The sequence below is a fragment of the Anoplophora glabripennis genome, unplaced genomic scaffold (genome assembly GCF_000390285.2).
Source record: "Anoplophora glabripennis isolate ALB-LARVAE unplaced genomic scaffold, Agla_2.0 scaffold239, whole genome shotgun sequence".
NCBI lineage: Eukaryota > Metazoa > Arthropoda > Insecta > Coleoptera > Cerambycidae > Anoplophora > Anoplophora glabripennis.
In genome coordinates, this window is record NW_019416322.1 from 359,332 (window position 1) to 378,805 (window position 19,474).

At 30.5% G+C, this 19,474-nt stretch overlaps 1 protein-coding gene across 1 annotated transcript in view; it reads left to right on the forward strand.

Annotated features, from left to right (window-relative positions):
* Positions 1-6,013: 6,013 nt before the first annotated feature.
* The window catches only part of LOC108911148 (inhibitory POU protein), an 87,974-nt gene continuing 74,513 nt past the window's right edge, over positions 6,014-19,474 (forward strand). The window contains exon 1 of the mRNA XM_018715994.1: positions 6,014-6,145. Within this exon, the coding sequence (XP_018571510.1) occupies positions 6,014-6,145 (132 nt within the window). The remainder of the gene's footprint in view (positions 6,146-19,474) is intronic.

Here is a 19,474-nt window from a genome sequence, read left to right on the forward strand (position 1 = left end):
GGGTGATTATTTAAATTTTGAATATTACTCTTCCTAAAAGTACTTATAGTTGACAATATTGTCAACACTTTTGGTACTGTCGTTTCAGTGTAATTTTTTCTAAAATTTTTGGTTTTTTATATACAGGGTGATTCACTTTTTATGATTAGGACATTATCATCGATAGATCTCGTTAAAATAGTCATTTTGAAGTATACACTTTTTCTTCCAAAGGCTTTCTTTTAGAGATATAAGCACTTGAAGAATAGTATATTGCTATATTAGGATTGTGGCGAGCAAAATTGCGAAACAAAAAAGACACTTTAAATCCGAATAAAACATGATATTTTTTCTACAACCGGAATCACCCATTTAATTATTAATTTGTGCTTAGAAAACCACATTTAATCTAAGGATTAAAAGTGAATACTTTTATTGCTAAGATACCATTTTTTTCTCAGTAAGGAAAATGTCAACCTTAGAGGCTTTTGACAGTCAAAATATGTCATAGTATCGTGACGGTTGCAGAAAAACATTTTTTTTTGGTTTTTATTTATTTTTTCTTAAGCTATGAAAGCCATTTGTTTTATATTTATAAAGTGTACGAATGAAAAACTTTATCGATTTTACAAATTATTGTGAATAATAGATCAATCATAGGCGTCTGTAAGGGGCTCTGATATAACCCTTCTTTTTAATATAATTTCTATGCCACTGGAAATGTTTCAAATTGAATATATTTTTTTACATTGCGGTTTATTCTACAGTAAAAAGGTCTCTTACTATTTTTAAATGAAATGCTTGGTTTTTGAGATAAATGGCTTCTTATGGATTCATTACATATGAAATGGTTAAGTTTTTTAAGGTAATACAGAATAAAATATTTAATATTGAGAAACAAACGTAAATAACAATTAACAATAGAGAACAAAAGAAAAAGTATCACAACAAATGTTCGAAATGTCCTCGAATGGATTTCTCACACCGCCTAATTAAGCTTTGAACTGCTCTTCTAATCATATTAGGGTTGTGTTTAAGAGTTTCATAATTATTTTCAATTCTTCTTCTTAACATTTCAAGAGTACAGACTGGTGAACTGCATGTATACATCTTTTCTTTAATAAATCCCAAAACGAAATAATCCATGGGATTTAGATCTGGCGATAGTGGCGGTCAAGCAATGGGACCGAGACCAGATTCTGCATGATTCATTTCCAAAATACGCCCGATCCAACAACGTGGATAGTGCTCCCCGAGCCACTGCCTAATTTGAAGACCATAATGAGCCGGAGCGCCATCCATCGGAATCCACTTATTTCTTTTTAGAAGTAATGGTAAGTCGTCGAGTAAAGTATTTAAATCTTCTTCAAGGAAATTATGGAACTTCTGTGAATTTAATCTGTGAGTGTAACTCCTAACCAGATATTACAACTAAACTATTGCTGAAATGAGGTTGGACAAATAATATGAGGATGTTCTTCGACTCATAATACGTTACGTTACTTTAGGTTTGAATCTCTGGGACTCGATAAACATATTTGTCGATTTAGTAGATCCAAAGACATACCTATTTCAACATGACAATAAGCCTGCCTTTTTGTAATGGATATCTTTTTTCAATACCTAATTCGAAGAACCATAAAATTTTCCAATGTCCAACTTAGACGACCATAAACGTTGATGACATTTAGTAGAGCATATTATTTTTGTTTGGATTTTCCCTTAAGTATACTAGTTATTATTTAATTAATTTAATTTAATAATTATTGGAATTTAATAAAAATATGTATATTCGCACGACTTGATATTTCTTTTCTTCTTCGTTATTCTACTAGTGAAATAAAGTTACTTTATTCCACTAGTGGATAAAGTATCACTTTAGACGGTTCATATGTTTGGATAAAAGTCCGATTATGAGGTCATTGCGGATAAATGGCTTTATAGCATATCTACAGCATTAACAAACTTATTAAAATACTAAATAATTATTTTTTAACAAAGAGTAACAAAAATTGTTTCCAATGTACTCTAATAGACAGCTATTTTGTCTCCTGTGTATGAAGATAATGTTGTATATAAGTAATAGTATAAAGTGACATATAACATTTATTTTTATTTCATACTTATTTCCATATCGGTACAAGGAAACATTGTTCGAAATTCTAAGAAGCGTATTTTCCCATGGCATTTCATATAGAAATCGTCCAATAGAGATGAACTTTAGTTGGTCTGTGCGAAGTCAACGTCTGCTGGGAGTCAGTAGAAAGTCTCGCGACTCCCCAAAGTGCCACAGGATCAAAGGGAGTTCCCCCATATATTTATTTTATTGTCATGTACACATGCACTTGTGTTAAGATTGCTGAACACAGTTTCGTGTAAAATAGACATGTGGGGGAACGCTCTTTCTTATAAAAATAATAACTTACCGCTACCTACGAGCTTTTGGAAATTTTATGTTCATTGAAATATTTTCCTCCCCGATATTATTCCGCCAGAGGGAGCCCTCTTCATAATATATGTTTTTAAAACTATCTACCTAAAATTCTGATTATTTAGACAAACCTACACACACATATTACTTTTTGTACTACAAATACTTTGCTGCGAAAATTTACTTGTCATTTTTTCATTCTAAGATGAACAATAGGTACAAACAAACCGATATGTTATTAGTGCTAAGGTTTTGTGTAATCCCAAATCATCAAACTTTTAGAAATATTGAAAGATGTGGTCAGTTCAAAATTAACGGGGTAATGCAGGATGTCCTCTTCAAACTCGACCACCCACTGTGGAAGAAGCAATTTTGGAAATGAAAGAGAACCAAGCAACCGGTGTCAGATTAGTGCAGAGACTATAGTTTCCAAGAGTTTGCAATGAATCCTTTTCATGTTCATTTAGTGCAAAAACTTTTACGGCTTGTCTTCAATTCTCGCAGATTATTCACCAGAGCTGGAGATATAAACTTCCACAAGAAAATTCCTTTCAGGAACGAATTGTCTGATAGCAAGGGTTATTTAGATTTTCTGAAGAATACTCTGCTGCAAAGTGTTTGACGATCTACCAGATAATCTATGTAATCACATGTATTTTATGCATGGCGGAGGATCATAGCATCTAGTCGCAATGTAAGAGAACATTTAAATGTAGCAAATGCTTGAATTCACTGGCCACCACGTTCACCCGACTTAAATTCCTGTAATTTTTTATTTGAAGGCCCATAAAGCAGAAAGTATAATCTGTGAGTATTGTTGAAGACATTTCGTGTGCATTACCAATTAAATTACTTTTGAAATGAAGTTATTATTTCAACTTTGAATCGACAATTAATTAATAATGATCTAATAAAGATAGAGTATAACCCCTGAAAAAATTAAAAGCAGTACAATATCACATTGAACCACAAATATTGTACATGAACACATTGCATTAATCGGCTTTACCCAGCTTTGATGGTGACCAAATGCATTTTGGATAGTTCTAATCTTTTCGGAAGAAATTTGCTCTGATCGTACTTTTCAAATCATCACATTTATCATATTTATTTATTTAGAAATATTGACAGCAGTCTACTAGATAATGTACCTATCAATAGAAATTAATATAAATGTTTAATTTTTTCCTCACAAACGGTGCATCCTACGAAAAAAATTGATACGACCAATTTCATTCAGAATTGATGGCGGATTCCTAAAAAAATATCGAAACGGGAAAAAGTCAGTGGCTTACCTTTTTTTATTAAAAAGGGTTGTGGCATTCTCGCACGAACGCCACTGGTGCAAGTAGAAATACTCGAATCATCCCAAAAAATGTACATTTATCCCTCCAAAGCGTTTTTCAAATTTCGAGTCAATATCTTTAAAACACTGAAATAATTAATAAAAATAAATAAAAAATTAAAATTTAAACACTGTATCTCGGAAATTAATCTGAAAATTATGATTATCTGCTTTTCTGAATGATCTTGAGGTGCCACTAGTTCGTGCTGAAATATACCTACTTTTTGACATTTTCAACTTATTGACGATGCCTTCTTCAATCTATCGAAAACTCAAGCTCATGAAAGCATTCAAACATGATCGAGAAGTCGTTGATTATTTGCCATGTTCCGGTCGTACGTCAACGTCTTCAACTGAAGAAAACATCGATAAAGTGAAGGAAATGGTCGCGTCACTATAATTTTTGAACATCAATGAATTGACGAAAATCAGTTTTTCCAATGTATTGGATAAACTATTGATTTTAGAGAAAAGTGTTCACCGGACGAAATATGCGCAATAACAAGACCTATAAAATGATAAATTAAAATCGGATAAATTATTTAAAAGTTATTGCAAATAAACATAAAAAAGGAAAACAATATTCTTTTAATTATCCAAAACTTGACTGTTATTTCTTGGAATTTTATAAATATGTGTAAAACTTGTGTTTTATTGTTCTTCAAAACTGTGCTAAAGATTGGAGCTGTGGGCCGAATAGGTTTTGCAAAATTCTATTTATTTATTCCGTCAACTTTCATAACTTTAACCGTCTGTCTCTCTGAAAGTTATTAACAAAAAAGGATTTAGAAAGTCGATTTTTAAAGCTTAAAACCTAACTTTGCTTTGTATTTAAATGGAATTTTGATTTATTGCAAAGGGCCTTTTGATTTTTACAGAGGCCTGTGATTTAAAAAAAAAAGTCTAACTCGGCTCCAAAAGGGCGTAGCAACATTTTTTTTTTATGTAACTATAGGGCCCACAGAGCCCATCTTTCGCACAGATTTGAATAACAATAAAACACAACTTTTAGGCACATTTATAAAATCCAGCAAATAACAATCAAGTTATGGATAAAAAAATGCTGTTTTTCCACTTTTTTATGTTTTTTTGAATAACTTTTAAACAATTTATCTGATTTTAATCTATCAGGCGACATTTTGTAGGTCTTTTTATTGCGCATATTTCGTCTCTTGAATAATTTTCTCTAATATTAATAGTTTTTCCAATATATAGGAAAAACTGATTTTTGTCGCAAAAAAAAACAATATGGTTAATGAAAAAAATTGAATTTTAATGAAATACAACAAAGTTATAACGAAAAATCTATTCTCAACGCCCAACTTTTGCCCCTACTACCCAAATCCGAGAATTTGTCCACTATTTCCTGGACACTCTGTATTTCACGGTGATGCTAGCTAAATCCGATCCTGGTTTCTGTAACATTGTGAATATTTAATGTATTCTGATTGAGTTATAAGAATGGATTTTCAAAAGCGCGGGAGATGAAGAATTTTAATCAATAGTTAAAAGAAATAAGTAAATAACACGGATAATAGGAATTCTATAATAACACTTATTTTTATATTGGTCTTTCAATCCGTTGTGTTTGTCCAGCATTTATTTACATTTACGAGTATATAATTAGGCACCGCAACTAAATGTTATAATCCATAAATGAACATATATATAAACACATGCCACTTATGACGCATAAATATGTATGTAAGTCATCAATCGACAATTTCTCTAAACATGTAAAACCGATTATTTACCCCTTTGGTAACAATTCAAAAATCTATACACCATCAAAATGCCACTAATTTGTTAGAGGCGAATGCGGCTTCAGATAGAGAAGTAGAGGCGGGCGTCGGGACGACAGTCATGCGCAAAGCGCCAACCCCCCTAACTCGACAAAACTCCAATGGCAGACGATAGTTTGCTTTTCAGTCAACCCTTAGACCTTTTGGGGTGAATAATATCTGAGATAACGTGTTCTGTTCAATTTAAAAAACAACAATTAATAAACCATTGTGATAAGGATCGGCGACGTTTCGTGATCTATGTTTAAGGTTACGGATTCTTAAAAATTTACAAAACTTTGGTATAGTTCCGACGAACAATTTTCACGTTTGAAGAATTATGTAAATAAACGCAAAAAATACCACGAACCCCTCGCTCAAGTTAGGTATCCCGAAACTGTTAGGATCGTAGAGACATAATGTTTAGTGAACTGAGGTAAAGACAAATTGGTAGTAGTTATGTATTCGCCAGACAAAATGATGGGGTCCAAGGGCCCAACAGGTCTTCACGGGCCCATAACGTCTTCTGGTGCTTGTTTCGCAGGAAGGTATTCCCCGACGTACCGGAGTCCCGAGCCAATGGCACGCCGATGTATGCCCAATCCGTCGGTAAGTTGACATCATTTATTATTAACAATATTTACACTTAAGTTATGAAACACAAAATTACGGTGATTAATATTTAAGGGGATCAATGATGTCGGGACGCGAACGCGGGGTGACGTAAAATGATATATTTAATGATGAATTAATCAGTGTTAAACATGAGTGTGTAATATGGAAACAGAAATAGAACGGCGCAATGTTTAGAGACGAGGTTTACCACCACAAAATTAAATAAAGTCTTATATTAGTTATCCTGGAGTACTATAGAAATATTTTTCGGATGCAGACGCATTTGTACACATACTTTTAATGGAGCAATATTTTAGAAACTTTTTTGTAGCACATTTAATGGAATTTAAAAGTGGAATAAGTTTATATCTAATATACAGGGTGTTTTTAAATGAAGTAGCAAAAATGATACCAGTGAATGTAGAGTCAAAAATAAGAGGATTGAAGTAAAAATACCTTTAACATGGGGAATGCTAGAGTCACGAAACTTGGTATGAGCATGCTACTAATAAAGAGACAACTTTTCAATATTTTTTCGATCATTGGCGTATTTTATAAAGGAATGAAACAGTCAATCTCATTGCAATATTTTATTAGAAAATTTTTATATGAAGCAAAATTTATTGGGAAGACTGATTTATTGCGCAACTTTTTTACCCCTTGTAATTTTTCGGTAAAACCGAGTTTTCTAGTAAAAAAATTAGATGCGTCATCGTTCACTAAAGGGGTAATTGCGAAAATTTGTAAAAATAAAGTAGGCGGATGCAATAACAAATAAATTGTATATCATATTAATAAATTGACACTTCTGTCAACCAATAATTAGTATCAATTAATTAATTTATTATCAGAACAATATTTATACCAATAACGAATATGTCGACATGCTCCAAGTGTTTTTCGAATCCAGAAAAACTAGTAACGCTGCAGTAACATTATACCTCCAAAGATATCCAAACCGACCGATTCCTCATAGACAAACATTGGCCTCGGTGAAAAGAAGGCTTCGCGAAACTGGTAAAATTTACCTCAATCGTGAGGGTGCCGGAAGAAGGCGTAATGTCCGAACTGTTGAAACTGAGGAAGCTTTACTGGAACATCTAGAACAAGACTGTGGTACAAGCACAAGACAGGTGTCCAGGCAACTGCAAGTTTCTCAAAGTCTTGTGTGGAATGTAGCTCATGAAAATATTTTATACCCTTTTCACCATCAACCCGTGCAAGAATTGAATGACCCTGATTTACCAAACAACGTGGATTTTTGTCAATGGTACATTAATATTTCCAGGCATGACTTAAATTTCCTAATGAATATACTTTTCACCGATGAAGCAAATTTTCCTAGAGTAGATGCACTAAATCTTCATAATGTTCATTCATGGTCGGAAGAAAATACTCATGAAATATTTATTTCAAGATGTCGACATAATTTCAGTTTAAACGTTTGGATGGGAATTATAGGAAATTCCACACAGGCTTGGAGCGGCCGAGTATCTTTTTTTTGAACGAAAATCTTCCAACATTACTTGAGGATGAACCCCTTGCTACGCCAGGTGATGTGGTATATGCACGATGGGGCGCCTGCACATAATACACTTGCCGTTAGAGAATGGTTAAATATAAATTACCCGAATCACTGAATTGGTTGTGGTCGTGATGCCCCTGTTTGTTGGCCTGCACGTTCACCTGACCTAACCCCTATGGATTTCTTTTTGTGGGAACACATAAAAAGTATTGTTTATGCCACTCCCGTTGCCTCCTTAGAAGAACTACGTTTAAGAATATTTCAGGCAGCAGATGACCTTCGCAATAACCAAGAACTGTTTGTGCGAGTGCGTTATAACTTCAACAGACGTATTAGGTTATGCTTGCAGCAAAATGAAAATTAATTCGAGAATATTCTTTAAATTTAATTTTGTATTTCTTGTTTTTCGTTTGTATTAAATTTTATTTCAGTTAAATAACTTTACCTAATACATGTCCCATAGTCATAAGTTATTAAACATTTTTCATTAATTAATAGCAAATTATTCTTAATTTTATTATTAAATTACCAGCTTATTGACAGAAAGTGTCAATTTATTAATATGATAACAATTTATTTGTTATGACATCCGCCTACTTTATTTTTACAAATTTTCGCAATTATCCCTTTAGTGAACGTTGACGCATCAAATTTTTTTACTAGAAAACTATCGGTTTTATCGAAAAATTATAAGAGGTAAAAAAGTTGCGCAATAAATCAGTCTTCCCAATAAATATTTTTAAATAAATAAATTGCGTCATACAAAAAAGTTTTAATAAAATATTGCAATGGAGTTGACTGTTTCACTCCTTTATAAAATACGCCAATGATCGAAAAAATATTGAAAAGTTGTCTCTTTATTAGTAGGATGCTCATACTAAATTTCGTGTCTCTAGCACTCCCCATGTTGAAGAAAAAAATTAAAATGTGAATTTCAATCCCCTCCTTTAAGAGGGTATATCGCCTCAGGGGTGTAACTTTCATATAAGGTATTTTTACTTCAATCCTCTTATTTTTGGCTCTACATTCACTGCTACCATTTTTGCTACCTCATTTAAAAACGCCCTGTAGATACTCATTGGTTATATTTAAATAAAATTAAAATGCAAACTTATAACAAACAAAACAAATAAAAAATCAAAGTACGACACCACCGCGTAGATATACAAGGTGATTCAGGTTTAATCTGGATAACTTCAGGAATCGATAGAACAGGTTAAAATAATGTTCATTCGGAGACGGAAGGCGTTGAACAGATTTTTTCTCGCTTTTCCATCATAACTTTTGAACCACTCATCCGATTGAGGTGAAATTTGAAATGCAAACACTCCTTATGATCTTACATAAGCATCTTAAGTCTGAACCACCTACCCCACTTAGAAGTGTATTTTGTGTGCCTCCCCCCCTCCTACATTATTTCAAAACTTCGAAAAAATTAATTAATTTAAATAAAACAGCTGCACATCACTTCTGTCTCATTAATATTGAAGCTTATCCGTCTCTTGTTTTTTTTTTTCGATATTTGGCCTTGTTTCTGAGATAATCAATGAAATTCGTGACAGTGTAGCGCCCCAACCGCGTAAATTTCATTTAACGTTATAGCAACCCATGAAAACAAAACTCACAATGATTTGTATAAACTGACGTTTGTGAAAATCATCGTTAAAAGTATTATTTCAAAAGCATTTTTAGTGCAAAGAAAAGGGAAGAAAATTCCTACTTCAACGCCCTCGCAACGATGCGATTTTGGAAATAAGTTTATATCATGAATGAATACTATTTTAACCTGTTCTACTTATCCAGATTAAACCGGAATCACCCTGTATAAGAAAATAATACTATGCCTGTAATTTATTCAATATATTTTACCACCTGTTAAAAATTTTAAAAGTTAATGAAATAAACTGTTGCCCCAAAAGGATCAGTTAGGGGTTATCCTTATAAAAATAGTTTGGCCTAATAAAATATATCACCCTTAAAAGACGGACAAATACAAAACACAAAATAGACGTAACTACATTGAAAAAATCGTTAACCTTTTGAAAACCGTATCTGTTTTTCGTTTTTAGTTACTTTTGAAGGTTTAAATTTGTTTTTTTTTTGCCTGTGTCCATAGTTAGAGACATCATGATTTATTCTATTACACAGCCCCACAAAAAAAAAGTATCGGATCTCGTATTCAGACCCATGTATTTCCATGTATTTTTTTCCGCTGAATCCGAATCTGCCTTCAGATTGGTTCTTAAAAAGAGAAAAGAGAAATAAAACGAATACACGAAAACGTAACCCTTTGCATAGATCCTTTGAAGAAAAGTGAACACGTTTAGCAACAAAAATAAGAATGATTTGTAGATATCGTTTTCTTTTGTTTAGAAAGTAGAGTATTCTACAAGTTTTATTGCATTCTCAATCTTCTAGACTGTTATCTCATCTCTCAGCACAAAAAGTAGATGGATAGATGGGTGGGTTTTATAGGTGGTACAGATGGATGTTAGAAGGATGTATGAATTCATAAATGGGTGGGTGGATAAAAAGATGGAACCAGAACTCTGCAACACGAATTATGCCATGAAAATGGCGTTTTTGATCTATTTTCTTGTTTTGAATGAAATTGGACCAGTTTGTCTGACTCTACGATGATAAATTGAAATTAAACGAGTGAAAAATCATACGTCTAGGGAGCTGGTAGAATAATTTGATATTTTATAACTTTCGTCGATCGTAAATGACGTTTTTTGTGAATTTTGACCTGTTTTTTGAGTTTTCCCGAAAACTCAGACCCGTTGGGCCAAATCTGAAGGCAGATTCGGATTCAGCGGAAAAAATACATAGGAATACATAGGAAATACCAGATCCGATACTTTTTTTTGTGGGGCTGTGTTATCATATGCTTTACCTTTTTCAATTTGAGCCAACAAAGAAGCAACTTTATAGAATAATTTAAAACACATCCATCACCCTTCAACAAAATAATCGCGGTCTCTTTTAATTTTCTTCTAATGGTATTTTTTCTCTTTTCCAAAACTTTGGCCGAATTTTGAACTACAAACTGTTTTTACAAGCGTGGTAGTAAATTTTTGATTTCTCAAAATCTGGTTCTATAATGTAGACCTTGTGCTCCTCTAATCTAATGTTTACAGATAAAAAAATCTCCCCACATTGCATTCACTAGGTGTACCTACTATAAATGCAATTTTATGAATTTTGAAAATTATTTTTTGGTCACTAAGTTCGTCAAGTATTAGTTGCCTGAAAAACTGTTCTAATGCTAAATTTATTAACTATTATCCTTAATCTATCGATAATACAGGAATATATGAAATTTTAATTCTGGATGTAATTTCCCTTTGTTGTCTGACAGGATTTGTTTTGCTTTACCCAGATGGTGAATATTTCATCTACCGCTCTTGGATCAAACTTGAAAAATACGTAATAGTTATGATACACAAAATTATTATTGAAGAATTAGTTTCAATCAAATTTTTAATACATTTCTATGACATTGAACTACAACATACATATGAGTTTTTTATATTTACAGGTAATACAAATTATTTTTTCTTGTTTCTTCAATATTATGAATTGATTTAACTTTCGATCGTAACTATAAATATATTTTTAATTGTTTGGGAAATTTATTACAAGCTGTGATATAACTTAGGTTAGAAATAGTAAGTATTAAGACAAAAATAACCCAGAATTTCGGAAATGTTGATTTTAAAATATAGTAATGTAATGAACAAGTAACAATAGGTATTAATATTTTACTAACTTTGGAATTGAAATTGTGGCGAAGGTGCTGGTACTAAAAGCTAAGAAATGTTCTTTCTTACTTCTACTAAAAAAATTAAGCATAATATGGGATTGAATTTAGTAAATAACTGTAAACATTTAACGAAATAGCAGTCTACATGGTCAATTTTTACAAGGAAATGTTTTGTTGAAAATTGAATTGAAAATTAACATATTATTTATTAAAACAAAAAGGAATACTTTTAAAACATAATAAATTTAAAAAATTAATAGAGTAATATATGGAATAAAACGAGATCTTGTACTCATTACAGTCAATTTTGAAATACGCCATTCTGTTGTATCATTTTTAAAGAACCGTTTCGATATTTGCCGACGGCCGCAGACCTTCATTCAAATACTGATGTTCGCATATTTTCGCAATAATTGGACAATTATTATCACCAAAATTTTATAAATAATTTACTTGAACATAGGATTTTAATTTAACATTCAGATGGATGTTTTTTATCTTTTAGCTCATAGTAAGTCCTATACGAAGCTTGTGTAATGTATACCAACATTATTTTACTTACTGCATCTAATTAAAACAAACAAGACCCGATTACTTTTCACGCGAAATGAAAATACAATGTTTGTTTTTGTTCTTAGGCAAAAGGTGTTATCAAAAATTTTCAAATTTAAAGATATAAATTTGCTTTTGAGAAGTATTTAATAATTAACACACAAATATTTTTTAATTTGATCATTATTTATTATTTGATTATTACAATATCCAACAGGGCATACAGGATAAGGGAAAACAGAAAACCTTAACTAAATTTAAAAAGAAAAAAGACATTAAATATAAAACACACAAAATAGAGCAATCAAAATATAAAATCCAGACAAGAGAACTTAGGTGTTAATAAAAATATAAGTGCTACACAAAATATAGTAATCAAAATATAGTAATCAAAATATAAAATCCAGACAAAAGAACTAAGACAAAAGAATTTTGATAAGATATCAAACATAACCCAGTGGTATTGTATTATCCAAATCATATAAAAGATAGTCATATACATATTTGATTGTCTACATTAATATATCAGATGATCTAAAATAATCTAAACACATTGTATATAACTATAAAAATGGGGGGTAATGCTATTTCTATAGCTTAATTTTCAGTTCGAACTATCAAACATGCCTTAAATATTTTGAAATATTTTTCAGACTAAGCTTTTCTGTATAGAACAGATAGTAGAAAGAAATGGAAAACTGGATACGGTTTTAGATTTTTTTTTTTTGAGAAATGTGATAATCAGAGAAGGTCTGAGCTATTTGCATCACTTAGCTCTCATTCTTCTGGAATCTTCATTCAAGGCCTTTTTGATTTCCAAAAACTACACTAAATAAGTCGTGTTAGTGAACACATTAAACGTAATGGGCTAAATTATTGAGTATATTTTCAATTATTGAGACTAACTAATTAATTACATTCTAATATGAACAATTCTAAAGACTATTTAATACATTATTTAGTGCGATTTGAGCGGAATTTCACACAAATTTTTTTAGCGTTTAAAGTCATACGACAAATCAGTTTTCAGTCAAGTAGCAAACTTGGATGATGTTCATTAATTTGAAAGTTTTTGTTTTTTGCAAGTATAATCTCAATCAAAAATATATTTAATACAAAAATAGTTGATATTTCACGAGTTATAATATCATTTATAACATTTTTTCAGTTGTTTATATACAATTTGAGGCACACCCATGCTGATAAAAATCAAAGTACTTAAGAAGTGCTCATTAAAAATTTATGAGCAAAATACTATGAATATTAGATTTTCCAACAGCGCAACTAAGTAATGGTAGGTTAAAAACTTACTTATTTAGACTGGTAACTAACTTTCTCTGTCATCGAATAACTCATATTTAATATAGCAATGCTTTAAAAGTTTGTAAAAAATTATATAAGAGGCCTTATAATTAATTTAAATGATTCTCGATAGTAATTTGAAAAATTTGTTGAAGCAAATATGTGCCAGGAAATTCCTGAAAGGAATTTTATGTAAAATTTCATACTAGATCATTAGTTATTATGACCCCACAGTAAGTAACGTAAAATTAAGTTATCAACATAACTAATTTACGACATTTAAAGTGTAATAACAAAAAATAATCTAGGCATTATTATTTTGTAATGCTTTTAGATTTTTTTGCGTACTTATATATTTTCCTAGTCATATTATTTACTTACATCAGTATTTATTTATAACATTATATTTAGGTAGTTAAAACACGGTGCTATATTATTACGTCACAAATGAATCTAAACACGCCTAGTAAACAATACACCGGGTGATCACATGATTAATCTGATTGGTTGAGCCAAATAAATCGGGTCATGTAAGTTCAGACTTTTGTTCGAATATTATTATGAAATATAGTAAAAACACATAAATTATTAGGACTAATACATTTTGAAATGTAAAATCGCAAAAGGAATATATAAGTACACGCAAATGCTTAATTCTATATTTTTTATTTAAATACTAATACCCCGATAATTTTTTTAGTTTGATGCAACTTTCATCTAATGAAAGCCAGCTTAGTAACATAAGTAGCTTCGGCAAATGTTAGTATGTCGAAAATTTAACATGTAGGATACGAAATAAAACTTTTGTAATTATTTATTGAATGCGATTTTTTCGAGAATTTATCGTAAGTGTTTTTGTGGATGTTTGGGTCAGTCTAATTATACTGTAGCTTAACGTACGTAATAGCGACTATATTATTTTGCCATAACCAGATGTACCACTTGCATATACATATATTACATTCGAAAAAAAATATATGAATCGTTGCCTGTATCGTACCACAATATCAGCAATTCCTTACACTTATTTAACATTTTCACAGAAGATCAAATTGAAAAATGAATGAATCTGAATAATTTTCATATACTTAACCGAAGAAAATTGGGTCCTTTATGGCAAAATCCATACAAGTTTTATTATTTGACGAAACTACTAAAGGAAAAACTAAAAATATAATTTCCCAAAAAAACGTTAAAAATTATAGAAATTTAAAACCAATTATTCGTTATATTTAAAAACGAAGAACCTAAGGTGCCTCTATCACGAGCGGGTATTTTTACTCAAAATTTCCAGAAAACTATAAAATCACCTTTGCAGATTTACATATTTTATTATTATTATATCTAATGCACATAGTAAGGAAAAATAGCATAAATTGTATCAATTTTTAGGTTTTTTTCTGCAAATACTATAATTACTTCACAAAAAATTTAAAAAATATTGATGCTTCTGTTTAACAGTGGCCACAATTTAAATAACTTATTTGTATATTTTAATAATTTTCAATCAAAATTTTAATTGCGTTTTATCTAATAAAGATATATTACAATAATTAAAACAATTATCATCCCAGTCTATCAGTAAGAGTTCTTCTGTTCTCTGTAATTTTTTCCACATATAGCATTTTGGGTTAGTGAAGGAGTTCAATAAGTAGGGCAAGTTGTTTTTTTGAGCAAATTCATTTACAACTGCTACATCGTTATTTGTTTAAATAGAATATGATATTTAAAAATGCAACCAATAATATTAATGTGTAGACTAGCTATCGTTTAAATTTAAAAGTGTGATGATATAGACTCATAATAAGTATGCGTCAATATGACTTATTTATCATATAACCCAGAATTGATGGTAAAACTTCAATTTCTAAATTTAGCAGCACAGAAAGGGTAAAAATTATTGATGTATGTAAAAGTGTATTGTATGTAGGTTAGTATATGAAATAAATGTATACATACCTACTTGTTCAAATCCAATTTTATTCATATTTTCATTAATTTCTCATACACCTACGTAAATATTATTTGGAATATTCATCTCTCAAATTTTTCACTAGTATAATATTTACAAGTGACCCACATTTATTACTTTTGCTACTGTGGCACTATTATTAGTAAAACATTTTTATTGGTACTAAATTTTTTTAATCTAAAAGACGAGTATTTTCCTGGCCCAAATTTAACAATATTATCTTATACAAGATGTTCACGAAATAAGTACTCAAAATTGGTGAGTATGTAAAACATGTCGAAATATGATGAAAACCTTAGTAGAGTTTTTGTCAGTGGCGGCACTTAAGGGAGATACAGCCCCCTGAAAGAGTAACTCAGGAAACAGTTTTTATTGCATAACTTAAAAACTGTTTAATATTAACTCGCGATATTTTGGGGTTGTATTACTATTTATATGCTTAATAAACGGCATAATATACAAATCAAAATGTGCTACAGGGGCGTAAGAAAATGCGAGACCATGGGGCAAATTTCACAATTTTTTTTGTACGCAATTTTTTCTACTTCCTGAACCGAAATTATGAAAATTTATCATGTTATGCATAAAAAAGGAATTCTTGTTAGATAGCATGAACCGTTTTCTAGTAAAATCCATTCCAATAATGCATTACGTGATCAAAAATTCCTGCTGAAAATAAATGTATCTTCGAGTGAAACAGGCCTCGTCCGTAAAAAGAATCTTCTCATGAAACCTAATACCCTGACGTAAAATGAAATTACAAAAAATTAGTCTTTAGTCTAAATCTTGGGGTAACAATTGTTGAATATTTTGGATATGATAAGGATGAAGCAGATTACGTCTTACAATTCGATGGTCTCCCGGTGTGGAATCAAAACGATCAGAAAATCTTCTTCGGCACTCCTGTACACATCGTCGACAATAACCCTCACAAAACCCCATTACTAACAGCATGTCAACTTGTTCACGAAATGAAAATTTTGCAGGCATTTTCCAAGACGATGGAATAGTACGTGGTAATATGCAGTCTTTTTAAATGTCAAAAATGACACATGAAATCATAGCCTACTAGTTGTAAAACTGAATACTTTACTTTTTGTCCGAATCAATTGTTTCACAAAATCCCCATTTTCTCAAAACCCGTTATTTTTTCGAAAAATTTGTAAGAGTAAAAAACATTTTTAAATTAAATATCCACAATGTAATTATGAGTATAAAAAATTTAATTCTGTAGGGGAAGATGAAATATTAATTAAATTACTTAAATTGACAGCGGCTGAAATATCAATTCCATTAGCATACATAATTAATATTAAAAATAGGAATTTTTCCTGAAAATCTTAAAATTGCCCATGTTAAGGCCGTGTAAAAAAAGGTGAAAAAATTTAATGAACGACTATAGGCCTATTGCATTACTGTTAAATATAAGCAAAGTTTTTGAAAAAAAAATAATCTATAACAGAATATTACATTTTTTGGAATGTCATGATCTGTTTACAGATGCACAAAACGGGTTTAGGAAAAATAAAACAACAACAAGGGCTATATATCAGGCATTGTGTGAAATTACAAGATTACTAAAAAAAAAACAGTACCATGGCTGTATGCTTGGATTTATCCAAAGCGTTTGATTATGTGGATCATGGCATTCTAAATAAAAAAATTCAAATGTATGGCATTCGAAGTGTTGCCTCGGAATTGATAGAATCTTACCTGCTGAATAGGAAGGAGTGTGTTGTAGAACGGACGATACTGGTGCCCTCATAAAGGCAAACGTAATACTAATAGAAAGGGGTGTACCTCAGGGGTCGATATTGGGTCCTTTGTTGTATGTTTTATACACAAATGACTTGCCCTCAACAGTTGATGTAAAATTGATGTTGAAGTTGATTGTTGAAGTTGATGTATGCTGATGATACATCTATAATAATCGGTAATAAAAATAAGGAATACCTAAACCAAATGGTGCTACTTGGATTTAAAATTAAATAAAGAAAAAACACAAATAATCAACTTTACATACCAAAAGGAGGATAATGAGATTATATTTACTATTGGCAATGGCATCATAACATCAATGAATAGCACCTCTTTTTGGGGGGTAAAAATTGATTCGCGTTTGAACTGGAAAACCCATATAGACCAAGTTGGTCTAAAGATCGCTAAATACTGTTATGTTCTAAAAGTAATATCTCAAAATATTAATATTCCTACAGCATTTATAGCATACCATTCATATGTTCAACCCCAAATAAAATATGGGATAGTCTTCTGGGGAAACTCTAGTGATGCTATTGATTTATTTGTACTACAAAAGAGATGCATTAAGAATATTCTAAACATAAAACAGATAGTTGTGAACAATTTTTTATTGAAAAAAGAATACTTACCTTAGTGAGCTTATACATATATGAAGTAATTATATTTGTTAAGCAAAATATATTCGTGGATTTTAACTTATCTCACTTATATGATACCAGAAACAAAAATGTGTTAGTGAATGAAAATATAGTAAAATATAGTTATATTTAAAGTCCCATATTCATTAATTAAAATTTATAAGTTACCTCTAGATATAATAAATTTATCATGCAAAGATATTAGGGTAAAATTAAATAAAATTCTTTTAGAGAAAGCATATTATACTTTAAAGGAATTTTTTGAAGATAATATATATTGATTTATTATCTCATTATACTATGTATAATGAGATAATATGTGTATGTATGTATCAGTGCATTAATTGTGTTATTTTGTTCGTGTTTACTTATCAGCAATGTTAGTATTGGTGTGCATCTTGTTTTATATTTAATATTACCTACTTCTTATATTTAACTTTTTACTACATATAATTGATGAGTTTTACACCCTACGGGTATTTTGTTATTCTTATGCAAAATGAACTAATAAAGATTTTACTTACTTACTTACTTACTTACTGTAATACTGGTAAAACTGTTTAATAATTGGTATACTAATAAAAAAATCGATATCATTTTAAGGGCGCCCTAGCCCTTATTGGGCTTCCAACAAATTCATATTTTTACCAATTAAAGATAACAATAAACGCAAATCATGTACCAAATTTGGTTGCTCTATGATAAGGCATTACTGAAATATCACTGTTTTTCAAAATTTAACACTCATCTTCAGAGGCCAATATTTCTTCAACGTTACATCCAAAGAAAAATGTTACATAACAAATCGGCATAGTTCAAGATTCTCTACACATGCCTGCTCTGTGTCGGTAGAGTTATGAAACACCCTGTGTAATTTTACTATAAATGTGACAAAATTAAAGTGTCTCCTATTACAATATTTTTTATTCTCTTGCAGAATATAATTTTGTTGGATAATTTTAAATAAAAATGAATTTATAAATAGGGAAGAAACATGTCCAATACTGATAATAATGTTTAATTTTGTAAAACAACTTTTTAATAATATAAATACTACTATGAAATAATGTACCTATTTTGTAATAAAACCTTACATCGCGCCCAAATAAATTTTACGCATACGCACGTCTATGTCGTCCCAAACTAGGGGGATGCAGACGTAGAACTCATAAGTGGATTCCAAACTACTTCTTGGGGATAACCTAATGAAAAATTATTTCGTCGAGTGTGGGAATCGAAGTTGAATGTGGACCCACTGCAACTAGGTGATTATCCTGCTTGCTGCGATAGTCCGAATGCCACCATTCTAGTAATTTAGTTCATTGCTTCCAATTAATTGAGGTTTTCTTGCTTACACAGTAATGTCGTTATTTGACAGGTCCTACTAATAGTAAGTAGTAAAATACTTGTTTATTTAGAAATTAAAATATCCAACGGAACAAAGTCACAATAACAGGATATGGTAAAACAAAAAACTTTTAACTAAATTAAAAAAGAGACAACTAACATTAAATATAAAGACACGAGTATTACACAAAAGAGATCAATCAAAATATTAAATCGAGATAAAAGTCTAAAACTAATCTACTAAACAAACAATTATTTTATGTTATATGTATATGCAATGGAAAAATATGTCATGTTCATATTTTTGATAATAAGAAATCATTTGATATAGGAGAGACGTCATAAGTAAATTTGTACGAGATATGGACAATTGTAAGGCAGAGTAAAATCTGCATTTAAAGTATTATTTATAATTTTAAAAAGGAATATATGTAATTGAAAACATAAATTGCTTACGACT